The 13,161-nt window shown below is 40.0% G+C and overlaps 1 protein-coding gene across 16 annotated transcripts in view; it reads left to right on the top strand.

Annotated features, from left to right (window-relative positions):
- The window catches only part of MOB3B (MOB kinase activator 3B), an 87,010-nt gene that overhangs the window by 29,694 nt on the left and 44,155 nt on the right, over positions 1 to 13,161 (top strand). For all 16 annotated transcript variants that reach the window (XR_006932467.1, XR_006932468.1, XR_006932466.1 and 13 more), the window contains one exon: positions 5,638 to 6,241. Coding sequence is in view for 12 of the 16 variants with exons in the window: in XM_025144884.3 (XP_025000652.2) it covers positions 5,824 to 6,241 (418 nt within the window). In the remaining 4 variants the exon portion in view is untranslated. The remainder of the gene's footprint in view (positions 1 to 5,637; positions 6,242 to 13,161) is intronic.

Raw genomic sequence — 13,161 nt, 5'->3', positions numbered from 1 at the left:
GCCAGAGTCATGAAGTATGATTCTGTTTCTTTTGTCAGACATTACAACAACACTAATGTAGAGGTTTTTAAGCAGAAGCTGATCCAGTGAAATTATTGTTTGTCAAATGTTACAGGAGTATGTTCATTTTACAGGACCCAGCTTTATAGGCAGTTATCCATTATATTCTGCTCTCATTCTTCAAGTGTTAAGCTTAGAAATAGGACAGTCAAGGAAGGGGAAGCAGTTACAGCTCTAAATCAAGTAAGAATCAAGTAAAAATCCTTTATATTTATGCCACTGAACATTGACACCATGATTATTAAAATACTGTTTGTACTGTGTTCTGTGATCTCTTACCGTTGTGGTTTTTATTAATCCCGGGAAACCACTTGCTCTTTCTTTTTTCTCATGCACGAGCAAAACAAAGGCTTGCTATTACATGTCAAGTGGATGTTGCTTTATATTTGGGAGATGTTTCTGACCAGGGGACTTCATTACAGTCAGTGCTTTCCACTGGGGGCCTTGAAGCTGCACTGTTTTTCTCACGGTTTTGATATATGGATTAATGGCAGGTAATCCTGGTAGCTCTAGAGAAAAGTGTAGTACTTGAAGAAGCCCAGAAGTCTTTCTGTGAGAAGGACTTTAAGCCAAATGCCATATTTTTATAGTTGCTGGGACTTTTACCACCAGAAGAAATAGCAAATTCTTGTCCTCAGGCATCAGTTAGCTTTCTTTTACTGAAAATGCTGCCACTTAGTATTGTCATTTTGCGCATTAATTAAAATGCTCTAAGTTTTCAGCTAAGTAGCATAGAAACCATGGACAAAAGCTGAAGCAGGACTTTTTTTTTTTTTTTTTTTTTTTTGTTAATAATGTTGACTCTTCCTGAAAACATTCACTGTAGAAATCATGGAGAAACTATGCAAGCCAGCACCTGGAAAACAAAGTCATTGTTTATACGTTTCTGTGTATTTCTACTAATACTTAGAGTCCATGGGAGCTCAATTTTTATGAGCTTAGAAGATTGTTGAGAATAGGATGGCATGTAGAAAAGGATACAATGACTTTTAAAACCTAGTTCCTGTGTTTGTACATGCTGCTTTTTAGAGACACTTCCTCAGTAACACAGATTTGCTTTGATCCATTTTCCTTTCTCTTTTAACTCTAGTAAAACCGTAATGCAAGTCTACATTACAGGTTAGTAAGGGTTGTTGTTTTTTGATTGTTGTGGTTTTATTGTTTGTTTTGTTTGTTGTGTTGTTTTTGTGGGGGTTTTTTTCCCCCATAAAGAAATGCATGTTATGAAGTTTCCACCATGAGTTTGCACGGCATGACTGCACGAACTTGTGCAAGATATAGGATATTATTCTTACTTATTTTGATGTTTTCTGCTGTCTAAATAGGAAAGGTGTTTTAAGATTTCTAGACAGGCCATTGTTCACTCAATTGATTCTTTGTACTTCGCTGTGTTACAAGAACTGTTTGTAATATAGTATAATGGTTGCTCTCAGGCAGGAGACTGAAAACAGAGAAAGTATGCATTTGAATATTCAAAAGGACAAACAGTATGTATGGTCCTCTATTTAAAGAATTTTGTGCCCTGTATTAAAATGGATAGTCAAGTATGAAGCCAAACATGAGAAGACGAGAAAGTGTTGGTACTTAATGGGATTTGGATCAAATATATGCTTTTCTAGAGGCTGCAGGTGACTTTGAATCAGACCATACAAGTGCTCAGAATGAAAGCTTATATTTTGGAAAGAAAAATATTAAAAAAATGAGGATGCAGAGTTGATATTCAGACAGTCTCTTGCAGGATAGAATGCTTACTGTGTCTTTGATGCTGGAGAGGTCATGTCTCTTCACTTCCTTGACAACTAAAATAGGAATTGTACCAGCTACCTTTTTGCTTAAGGCTTGTGTTATGCTCACTAGAGTGCTCTAGTTCATGGCTGTGCTTCTAAGCACATAGAAAAGCATGTGATTGTAAACAGTGTCATTTAACATTCTTATGCCTGTGATTTAATAGAAAGTGTATGAAGAAATGATATGTTGGGTTTCTAACTCAACTGTGACTCAGACAGGGTGGTGATGATGTTTTGCTTATTTTTCTGTGTGTGTGGGTGGTATCTGCATGGGCACGAATAGTTTATGTGCTGATTTGGTGTACCTGTTCACCAAACTGTATCATTCATGCCATGGAATACTCTCACAAGAAAAACTGTTGGTGACTACCAGACCCCTTTGGAAATGCACTGAATCGTTTGAAGGAATTGTCCATTTGAGTTTCCTGTATAAAGACAGCTATAAATTAGTGGTCCAATTCAGAAGTGAATCTATCATGGATCAGAAGACAATTTCTATGGCCTTTGACACCATATAAGGAGAAGTCCTGCTGGTGTTATTGGGGTGTGAGGACTGTTAGACACAGACAATGCCAAATATGTAGTCAGTAGTCAAGTTTAATTTTATGTGGAAGGGTGGTGCTACTGTGCTGATTTCAAGGAGTTATAATCGATTGTAGCGGATACAACAGCATTATTCACAGCATTTAGTCACTGAGATGACCCTCCCAAGACCACTGCAGATAACGAAACTGTGAATGTTTCTCATTCTCCACAGATGGAAACTGTCATGAAAATGAAAATGATGGCAGGCAAGCCAAATTCCATCCTCAGTGCTTTAAATATCTTGAAGTTTTGCTCACCATTTGTTGTTGAGGTTATCGGATGAGTCTACTTTTGATAATGCTATATGATTTTGAAGCAATATATTTGCTTTCTAAGTCTAACACTACAAAGTTTTAATTGACTGTGATCCAGAATGGAATGACAGACCTCTCATCACTTGCTGAGTAACACACAATGCTGCAACATGCTGGAAGTCCAGTGGTGCATGAGTTTCTGCAATGGCTCGATGATTCAGCCCAAAGCAGAGGAGTGACCATCTTGCCATTAAGTACCACTTTATTGCCTAAGCTGTAAAAATGCTTTTAGAGACCGCAGACTGTGGCTAAAGCTTTGCCATTAGCATAAGCCTTTGAAGGATCCAAGCCTAAAGTGAGTGAATCTCAGCTGAAAATCAGGTACCCTGCTGAAGCTCAGCCTGTTCTTTTGTCGCTTGTAAGTAATATGAAAGCTTATTTCTTCCAGGAAAGTAGTAGTGATGCTATCTGTAACTGTTTAGAAATGCCTGGTTGCTGGGTGCTTTAGTAGAAGCAGTAAGGATGTAGCATAACATGCAGGATCCCTGTCTATTTCAGAAGTGAGGAGGGAGGTGTCAAAATTCATGTTTTTCTTCATTCATTTTGCCAAACTTTTGAGTGAAGAACAGAGCTAATCAGATAGCAAATACCCTCACAAAACTGCAAGAAGTGATTTCAGCGAACTGATTCACAGATTTGTTACCTTCTGTTTTCTGTTACCGTACTCTTTTCTGTCTTATATTCTGGTAAGTGAAAATGATTGAGAAAGTAAATACACGTGTTCCCAGCTTTGCACAGCATTCCAGGACATTTTAAGAGAAGGAAAAGAAATCACCTCATAGCAGGCATTACAGTATGAGTGTGACACGTACAGTCCAGATTTGTAAAAATGGTTTTGTATCAGATAAATTTGCAGAGAAATAAGAGAGGTGCCTTACCTTTTATTACAAGATGCTGAAAATAGGATTCTCTATGCAGGGAATTCATAGGAAATTCTTGTTTGTTTTCATTCCCCTTTGGCGTATTAAAGCACAGTTTGTCTGACTGCATAGTAATCTTTTGTTATTAGCTGTTGAGTTGTGTTTGACCTTGATACATGTATGCTTCTATGAGTGATTTCACCATTTGACTCTTGGTACACAGAAGACTTGAGATAATGAGTTGTTTGGCGAATATTTTTGTTGCTTTTTCTCTGTGTTAATTGTTTTTCTGCAAATTTACTGAATACATGGAGGGAGAACATAATATTTGTTTGTGTATTCAGTAGAAAATAGCTTATAAAATATTTGTTTGTGTATTCAGTAGAAAATAGCTTATAAAATATGGTGTCTTCTGCTTTTCTTGAAAAAAGTTTAACAGCAGTGAATATTCTTATCTTTTCAAGATGTGTTTTATTTGTTACCCAGGTAGTTGCTGTAAATAAAAACTATTTTTGTGCTATGGTGAATTTAACAGGTGAGGAAGTAGCCGTGTTAGAGTGCCATGTATATTAAACTGAGAAGCAGTAGTGGCCTGAGCTGTGAAACTCCTGGTCTGACATCCTTATTGCAAACTAGGACATTGGCTCCATACCATCTGAAAGTGTGCCAATCACCAGCTTAGTCTGAGCAGTAGTAATCACCCATCCTTCGAAAGGCTTTTAAATAAACACCCTACTGCCACAGAGCATCTGAAAGCTGGAAATTATGGTCTTTGCAACAAACTGTAGGGCAAGGCTGTCTCTTAAAGCACCCTCATTTCCTGCTAGTGACTCTTAATTTGACTATTAGGAGGCTGGCTTTCCCAGACTTCATCATACTTCAGTATTTCCGCACTGTGCAGGAATTCTACTTGAAGGGCCGTGTCAGGTATGATAGTGGCTTCCCTTGGGTTCATCCCTGCACATCTAATGTTTTGCTGACAGAGGAAGAATGACTGCTTATAAACTCATGATTGGAGTATCTCTGCAGGGTAGTGTAAAGATGTGCCGTCAGCAAAAGGAAAGGGTAATTGGTTTTATTTAGTTTGCTGGTAAATTGAGCAGATACTAATCTTCCAGCTATTTGGGAGAGGATTTTCAGTGGTGCTAACATTCTACTAGGTGAAGATGGGGTCTAACACACCACATTTCTCCTTGCTTAGGTATCTGTTACTTTCTTCTGGTGCTCAAAAAAAAAAAAAAAAAAAAAAAAAAAGCCTTTTTCGAGGCCTTTCTGCCTCTCTTGAAAGCTTTAAGACTGCCTTCAGAGGAATTCAGTGCTTTCCATGCTCAGCTTAGGGGAAACAGTAGAGCACACATAATCCCATGAAGAGTGTTCATTAGACACTGATAGGGTAGGATGTTTGTAGTGCTGTGAAAATTTAAAACCGAGGGCCACATCCTCTTCTCATGCCTCTTGTTCTACAGACCCTTCTGCATCTCTGTTGCCCCCCTTTGGACACTCCCCAGTAGCTTTACATCCTTATATTGTGGTGTCCAGACCTGCACCCAATACTCAAAGTGAGGCTGCACAGCACAGAGCAGAGTGGGACAATCCCTTCCCTCCTCTGGTGGCAGTACTGTGCAGAGGCACAGATCCACCATACCGGCTGTTCCCCTGTAGAGAAGATGAATAGAGCTATTAAGAAAGTGTCAGCTTCACCATTGTTTTTTAGTAGTTTTACACAGTCTAGTAGAAAATTAACACCATTGTTGAATTTCTGAGGGTGGATCAAGTGTGATAAAAGACAGAGATGCTAATTCCTTAATACTTATAACAAAAAAAAAAAAAAAGAAAGAAAGAAAAAATATATGTTCCTTACGTTTTATGTTTTCATCAAGTTAAAGATCAGCATTTTTTAAATCTGGCTTATTAAATACTTTAAGTTTGCTTTTCACCTTATAATTAATAGAAAATGATGTTAAAACAATAATAAACGGATGGGTCCAAACTTGAGTTTACCACTAATGTAAATCATTTCCATATCCTTAGGAACATGAAGCCTTTTGGGAAGGCTTTCAAGTGGAAGAGCTAGTAGACTGCTTTGAAGTCAACACGAACTTCTGGGACAAAAAGAACCTGGAGGACCTGTGATAGGGAGCAAGTGTTTTCAGATACCTGAATTAAATCTCAGCAGTGCTTTTCTGCCACCTGCTGCAGAGCAGAAGATTATCAGACATGTCAATAGCACTGAAGCAAGTCTTTAATAAGGATAAGACTTTTCGTCCAAAACGCAAGTTTGAACCTGGAACCCAGAGGTTTGAGCTGCATAAAAGAGCGCAGGCCACTCTGCACTCAGGTGTGGACTTGAAAGCAGCTGTACAGCTGCCCAGGGGAGAAGACCAAAATGACTGGGTGGCTGTCCATGTTGTTGACTTCTTCAACAGGATCAACCTCATTTATGGAACTATCTGTGAGTTCTGCACGGAGAGGACCTGCCCAGTGATGTCTGGAGGCCCTAAGTATGAGTACCGGTGGCAGGATGACATGAAATACAAGAAGCCTACAGCGCTGCCAGCACCACAGTACATGAATCTCCTCATGGACTGGATTGAGATGCAAATCAACAACGAGGATATATTTCCTACAAGTGTAGGTAAGTGCAAGGAAGAACCGTCAACTGCCTTTCATTTTGCGCAGTAGGCATGATCCCTTCCTGACCTCACAGAGGCTGTAGAGTCCAAGCCTTTATAAGAGCAGATGGAGGAGGAGGGTGTTTTGCAGGAATAGTCTAAAATGTATGAAATGTTAACTGTGTCTGCTACATCTGGTGGGGTTTGTTAGCCTGAAATGTTTTCATTTGAGCCATTTGTTTCTGGTAAGCTTCTGCTTCTCAGGTTAATCACTAAAGGTGGTCAGCATTTCATTTAAGCTTGTTGAAACTTAGTCAAGTTTGAATTGCTTTACACTTTGCCTGGCCACTTAAGCGGATGCAGAATGGATGGAAAGCAAAGTTGTATTTCCCTTTGGAAAAGTGTACAGTGCTACGAAGCACAAGGCCACGGACAGTCAGGAATGCAGTGAACTCTCCCACCCTCTCTTCACTTCCAACACAAAACTGATGAATTAGAAAGTGAGTTTTATTCCCCAAATTACTGTAGTTTAACCAAAGAGCCTACGGGGGGATTTGCTAAAGAGAGCACAGTTTGTCTTCTGGTACTGTTGTTAGCTTTTCTGAATACTGTGCAAATAGGTGGAAGTATTGATGCTTGAATAGTTTCCTCTGAATGAGGAAGACTTTGTGGAGGAATGCCACCCTATGGTGTAGAGAGCCTAAATCTTTTGCTGTGGCTGCAGCTAATGAAAAGGACAGGATGCTGTACCTGAGCCATGTAAACTTCAATTTTATTTAATGACTCATGATTCACTTCTTCCAAGTAGAAAAGCTGAGAGCGTCTTGTCAGAAATGTGAGATGTTATATAAATATGTGGATGAGTAAATAGCAGGATATTTTGCAGTTCATACAGTTAGAGCCTCTGGCTAATAGGTAGGAGATGGTGCATCAAGAGGCTGCATGTACTGTTGAGCTTTCCTAACCTTTGAAATAGCCAATTCCTGGTCTTGTCTGCTCTTTCTTTGGACAGACCTGTGGCTTGTTTCCCAATCCTTATCTCTTTTCTGCACTAACAGAAAGAAGACAACAAAGTAAAGTCTTTTAGGCTTTACTTTGCCAGTTTAACAAGAAGCAGGATTTCAAAGAAGTATATACTTCTTGTATAGTAAGAATAGGTCTGATTTCTTAAAGCACTTGTTGTTTTTTCATTTATTTGCTGTGAAAGATTTTTGGAATCGAGGGTGGCTTAGGAGTGCAGTTAAATATGTTTTTGCTTCCATTGGTATTTTTTTCATGCTTTTACTACACCAAGTTTCCATCTTCCAGTCTTCTGCTGTGCCACCGCAGTTTGTATGTACAAAAAAGATTTGTGGCCTGAACATGGACATGCTGATGGGTTTTACTAAAAAAAACAAAAAAACTTACCTATATAATACACAAGGTTTCGGCTCCAATAGCTCCACTGTTTATGTTTTTAGTAAGATACGTCTGAGGTAAACCTTCAGGATAAACGTGAGTAACAATAATGCTTAAATATTAAATAGCAGTGGTGGTTTGAAACCTTGATCTCATGATTCAGAAGGTGATGCACATTGCATTGAATTTGGAGTCCTGTGCTCTCAGTGAGCCCCTGAGGAGGCACCTAGAACAGTCAAAGGGAATTCTGTGTCAGAGTATCTCCAACACAGACAGTGTTCTGTAGCCTCAGCAGCTAGGAAAAGTCCCTGGTGCCTCTGGGGCCCATTCCTGGATAAACTGCTTTTCTTTCGAGGGAATCTTTCTAATTCAGTCCCCTATCTGTAACATGGAGATGGCACTACCAGCCTGTACAAGTGCTGCATATAAAGCAGTTCAATGAAATGTAGTAGCTCAGCATGTACATTGTTCCATGTTTTGCTTTTCACAGTTGGTCAGAGAGTGAAGCTTTGTTGTTGTACTGGATACTGTTTGTTCTGCCTGTTTTGCAGCAGCCTTTGGTTATTTAACCATAGGGTCTCTGTTATGTTTAGTATTAATGCAGATCTCTGTTTTCATTCGAACAGATCAATGGCAGTGAAAATTAAAAAGTAATTGAAATAGATCTTCAAAGATGATGTACTTGAATGCCAAAACATAACAGGCTTAGGTATGCCATTACTCGTAGTACAGCAGAATTAAAGCATATTATCTGGATGTAACTTAAAGATTAATTTAGTGTGTAAAATCTTTGTAGCGTATGCAGAGAATTCCTCTGGAAAAAGTGTATGTCCAGTGGATAGGATTTCATCTGACCTTTCCATTAGCGGATGAGTTTGCTTAAGAGATATAGGAGATTTATGGGAGCTGTTTGTAGAAACTACCGTACTTTTTTCAGCTTAATCCTATTAACATCGCCCTCTTTTGTTTGACATACTTCATGCAAACTACTTAAAAAAAGGGATAGGGATAGCCCAACTTAGTGGGCTTTTGTTTTGGCTCTTCCCTCTGCTGTTAAAAGAAAAAAAAAAAGAAGCAGAACAAGTGAGTTGAGTTATAAACAATATACTACATTTAACACAAATTCCTCTTGGTGTTTACATCGACACTGTAACCTCTAACCTATGACTACTTACCAGTCTGTGTGCTTCCTGTGGTCTGGCTCCTCTCTGCTTTCTGCAGTTGTCCTGGCCTGTTCACTTACTGGTAAAGAGCCCCTTCTCCAGCCACCCTCTTGCTAATACTGATCTGACAGGCAGGAGAAAAGGGAGCTGGCATGGGAACTGAGGAGCTGTTAAGTGAAGCTGACAAAAACAGGTGCCTGAACATTAGGAGCTCTTCTTTTTAAGGCAAAACTTTAAAGACTATTGGAAAAACAGAGTCACAGACTGTAGACGAGTTTACTGATGAACTTGTTTTTATTTCAATTACTACCCATTTCTTTCATCTATTTTTAAGTGGATTTAATGCATGTTAGAGACTAACAGCTCTGCAAACATGTTTCATGTGTAACCAGCCAGGTGCTGTGAGCAGTGTGAGACCTTGTTGGGAAAGGAAGAACAGGATGGAGGAGAGTTTGCTCTGTGTGCCTGCTTAGGCCACACTGGTGTAGCTATTGATGTTAGTTTTCAACATGGCTTCTTTAGTGTGTTGGGGTTGCAGTTACCAGCTACAGCCGCATCAGATCCATGGCTTGAAATACAAAGGCAGAAGAGAAGACAGAGGCTTCTGCTGAAACAAACAAGCACGTGGGCTTTTTGACTTGATGTACTAAAACTCTAACCCTTGAAGATGAGCAAACAGTGAAGAGGGGGAGCCCACAGAGGTTATGCTGTCTCCATCCTTGAGAATTTTAAAGATGAAACTGTGTAAAGCCTTGAGTGTCCTCATTGGATCTCATGGCTATGTCAAGCAGGAAACTGGGCTGCAGACCTCCCAGAGTCCCTGCTAGCCTGAACTGTCCTGCAATATGTAATTCTGATTTCAGTGCTCACAAGCTGTTCGAGGAACAAGAGCTGAATTGATAAGAAACTGATGAAGCAGCTTAAGAAGGTGCAATTTGGCATTTAGCTGAAGTACGAAATCACTTCTAAGCTATGAGAGTTTGTGCGGAATAGGATTTAAAAGTATTAAATTACTGTAATCAAATAGCCTAGTTATGGCGGTCAAATGGACAACATACTCTTAAAGTGCTTAAAGCCTGGGACTTCAGCTGAAAGCTTAATATACCTTTAGAAATACACTGCCATCTCCACAGTTGTGAACTCATTACTTCTGGTAGCTGACAGTTCCAAAACTTATGCACGGAGAATACGTGTGTTGCTTCTTCCTAAAGAAGAGCCCCATATGTCCCCACAGTGCATCTCATCTCTAAAAGTGGACCGGGACTGTGGGGCTTTCTAGCCCTTTTCCAGAAAAGGGTTGCAGGTGGCTGGTGGCTGTGAACAAAGACTACTGTTGCTTTTGTTTACCCATGGAGTGGAGATGCGCGTGCGAGTTGGGCAGCATGGTGTTAACTGGCACTTGCTGGTTTTCTTCATCTTTTGCATCCACTACAATTGCTGCGCCTAGGGTCTGACGTGGCCTTCTGCACGTGGGCCCTGAAAAAAAAAAAAAAATGTAATTGCTGCAGCTGCCTTTTTTTTTTTTCTTCTTTTTTTATTTTTTTAAGGACAAGGTTTTGCAAGGGCAGGAGAGTCAGATGGCTGGCTGTTAGCTGGTGGTTCAGTCATCGCTGGTGGATGGGTATAGCTGCAGGCCGCCAGCTGAAGGCCGTTGTAGATTCTAGACACCCCTTTCTTGCTGATTTTTACACCACTTTGATCAGTGCTGGATTTGGGCCAAGGAAGACATTTGTGTTGTAAAGCTTTTCTCCTTTCTCCTACTGCTGCCTATCTGTGGTCCCTTCTTCAGCAGATCTGAACAACTACACAACTACATCTTTTGTGTAAATGAAGAAAATTCAGCAAGACACGTTATTGCATCGCAGTAGTTTTCTCTAGTCATTGAAGTGTGTGAATTCTGTGCTCATTTGTATGTTGCGGCAAAGTTAGAGCAGTAACACTTGTTTTTTACAAAGCTTTGTGTTTGGAAATATACGTGCCTGAAAAATAACATGTAGATATTTTATAACATGTTTATATGCCTGCACCTCCTCCTCCTCTTTCCTTTGAGCTCTTATGGTGATTCAGAACCTAGCAGATATTTCTCTGTAAACTTAACTGGCAGATGAATATGCCATTTCAAGAGTACTGTCAAAGACAACTGATAAACATTCTGTTGTCTCTGTCTGTATGGTGGATCTTGCCATCTGCTTGATAGATAAATATCTGGCCTTTTAAACGTTATGTTTCTTTTTTGCCGACTAACTTTTCTTTGAGCGATTTCACCCTCTGTTTTTGTTTGGTATCTTAAATGCCTTGATTAGCCCATGCTATCTGCTTCTACAAGAATAAGGACTGAATCCTAGGAGTAATTTGGACAATCCTCAACCCCAGTCATTGCTAATTACTCAGAGTAACAGTAAGGACTCACATGGATTGTCCCATCAACCTTCAGGAACTTGACTTTCCAGCACACTGAGATGGCACGTGCTGTGGCACGTTATTTGAATTAACCTCTTGCAGGATCTGCACCTTCACCACCACAGCTTCTCCCCTAACTGAACTTGTGACCTGATCTCTTTAGCAGCCTTCACAGCATGGCTAATGTCTGTTTGGTCTGTGATAGTGGGGTTGAGGTTGTGCTGAACACAAAAGTGTGGGAAATTTGATATATTTGAATGTGCTTTGCCTGGGAAAGTGGGTTTTGTAGAAGTGAGTTCCGTCTGCATTCCACAGCCTTGTGTGCATTCCTTTCTTTGATGAACAGGGAAAACAGCTCCTTATACGGACCCTTATAAAACAGACTTTGTCTGTTATGCTGCAAAGCAGAGTATATGTAGGAGTGGCATTTATGGTTCATAATGGCTTTGCTGCTTCATTTCTTGGAACCCAAACAAAATAAGTTTCACAAGCACCACCTTTTCTAGTTGCTACTTTTTACCTATGTCTAGTTTTCCAAATCTGAGCTGTTATTTATGCTCAGAAAGAGTGTAGAAAATTCATGATGCTCCCATAGCATCATGAATTCACAGTTCACTGTTAAGGTGACTCTTCTGAGCACAACATCTGTACTTTTGGGCACATATCTGGCCAAGGGGGAAGAAGTATTAATGGGGTCTTCAGCTGCCCCAGCCATGTGACATCAGAATAAAGTGTGGTCAGAGAAGTTTGAAATTAGTTTAGTCCTGTTTAAAGCATAATCACAGTTTAACTTCAGCGTAGAAAACTGGCGTGCTGCAGTAGTACAGTTCTCAGGGACTTCTGAAAGGCCTAGAGTCAGTGCATGATCTTTGCTTCCGCCAGAGATACATCCACTGATAACTGCCTTTATGTTTTCCTCTTTCTGTCAAATACTGATCTCTACTTTCAGCAGTGTCCAAAAAGAGCAAAATTAAAAATCTTATCAAGAGGAAACTCATTAGTTTCTTTTAAATGAGGCCCTCATGTCTTTTATAGATATTTTTTGGAGGAAAGTCAAGTATGTACTTAAAAAGTATGTGGTTAGAAGCCCCTTGTGTTGATAAAAGCCATGTGTGAGCCTGTATTCTTTAAAAACAAAAACAAGAATGACATTGAGATAATTTGAAACATTTGTAAGCACTGTTATGCCCTCTGAATGCTGCAGGGGAGAAAAAAAAGTCAACTTGATCATCAGCGCTGTTCTGAAGTGTGATTGCCACCTGTGTACTTCCTGTTACACACAAACGTAGTGGCACACTTCTGTGCAGAGCTATGTGGCAGCTCTCTCCCTTGAGGAGTGTAAGCACTTGGCTAAACAAATGCCAGTAAGGAATTATGAGAAGAGCTTTGAGAGAAATCTGCTTAGCATGGCTCTTGCTGAAGTTGGTTTTGCTGCTGCAGATTGCCTGGAACGCTGTCTTCATCTGACCACTCGCTGGCTGCACGGCGTGGGTCATGTCAGTGTCTTTTAAAGTTTTCTCTTCAAATACGTACGTTGTTATTTGATTCACTGCACCACACGTTATCTTTTCTTCATGAGTGTGATTGTGTGCATTTCTATAAAGGCCGGGCCTTTACAAATGAAAGGGGGGGGGACAGTAGTAGTGGCTCTGAAAGCAGCTTAACAGAATGGGTCCTCTGCATCTTTGTGGTTGCTGGTTTCACTGTTCCTCTGGTATGTAGTACACAGTATTCCTTCACGCTGAGGACTCTAAATTTCTGACTTAGCTGTTGAACACTTGGAAGAAAGCAACTTGAAATTCGGTGTCTGGTGTGATCTGGAAGAAGGCAGCTGTATTCTTTCTATTGTTTTAGTTCTCAAGGATGTTGAGATGGTGAGGAAATGTTTTTGTGTGTGTATTGGTCCGTGCTGGGTAGCAGAAAACAAAGTAACTGAAAACACTTTGGCAACAGAACAAACATGGATGTTTGTCAAGCTTATG

The sequence above is a fragment of the Gallus gallus genome, chromosome Z, assembly GCF_016699485.2.
Source record: "Gallus gallus isolate bGalGal1 chromosome Z, bGalGal1.mat.broiler.GRCg7b, whole genome shotgun sequence".
In the NCBI taxonomy this organism is placed as follows: domain Eukaryota; kingdom Metazoa; phylum Chordata; class Aves; order Galliformes; family Phasianidae; genus Gallus; species Gallus gallus.
This window is presented reverse-complemented; position numbering and strand designations above follow the sequence as displayed.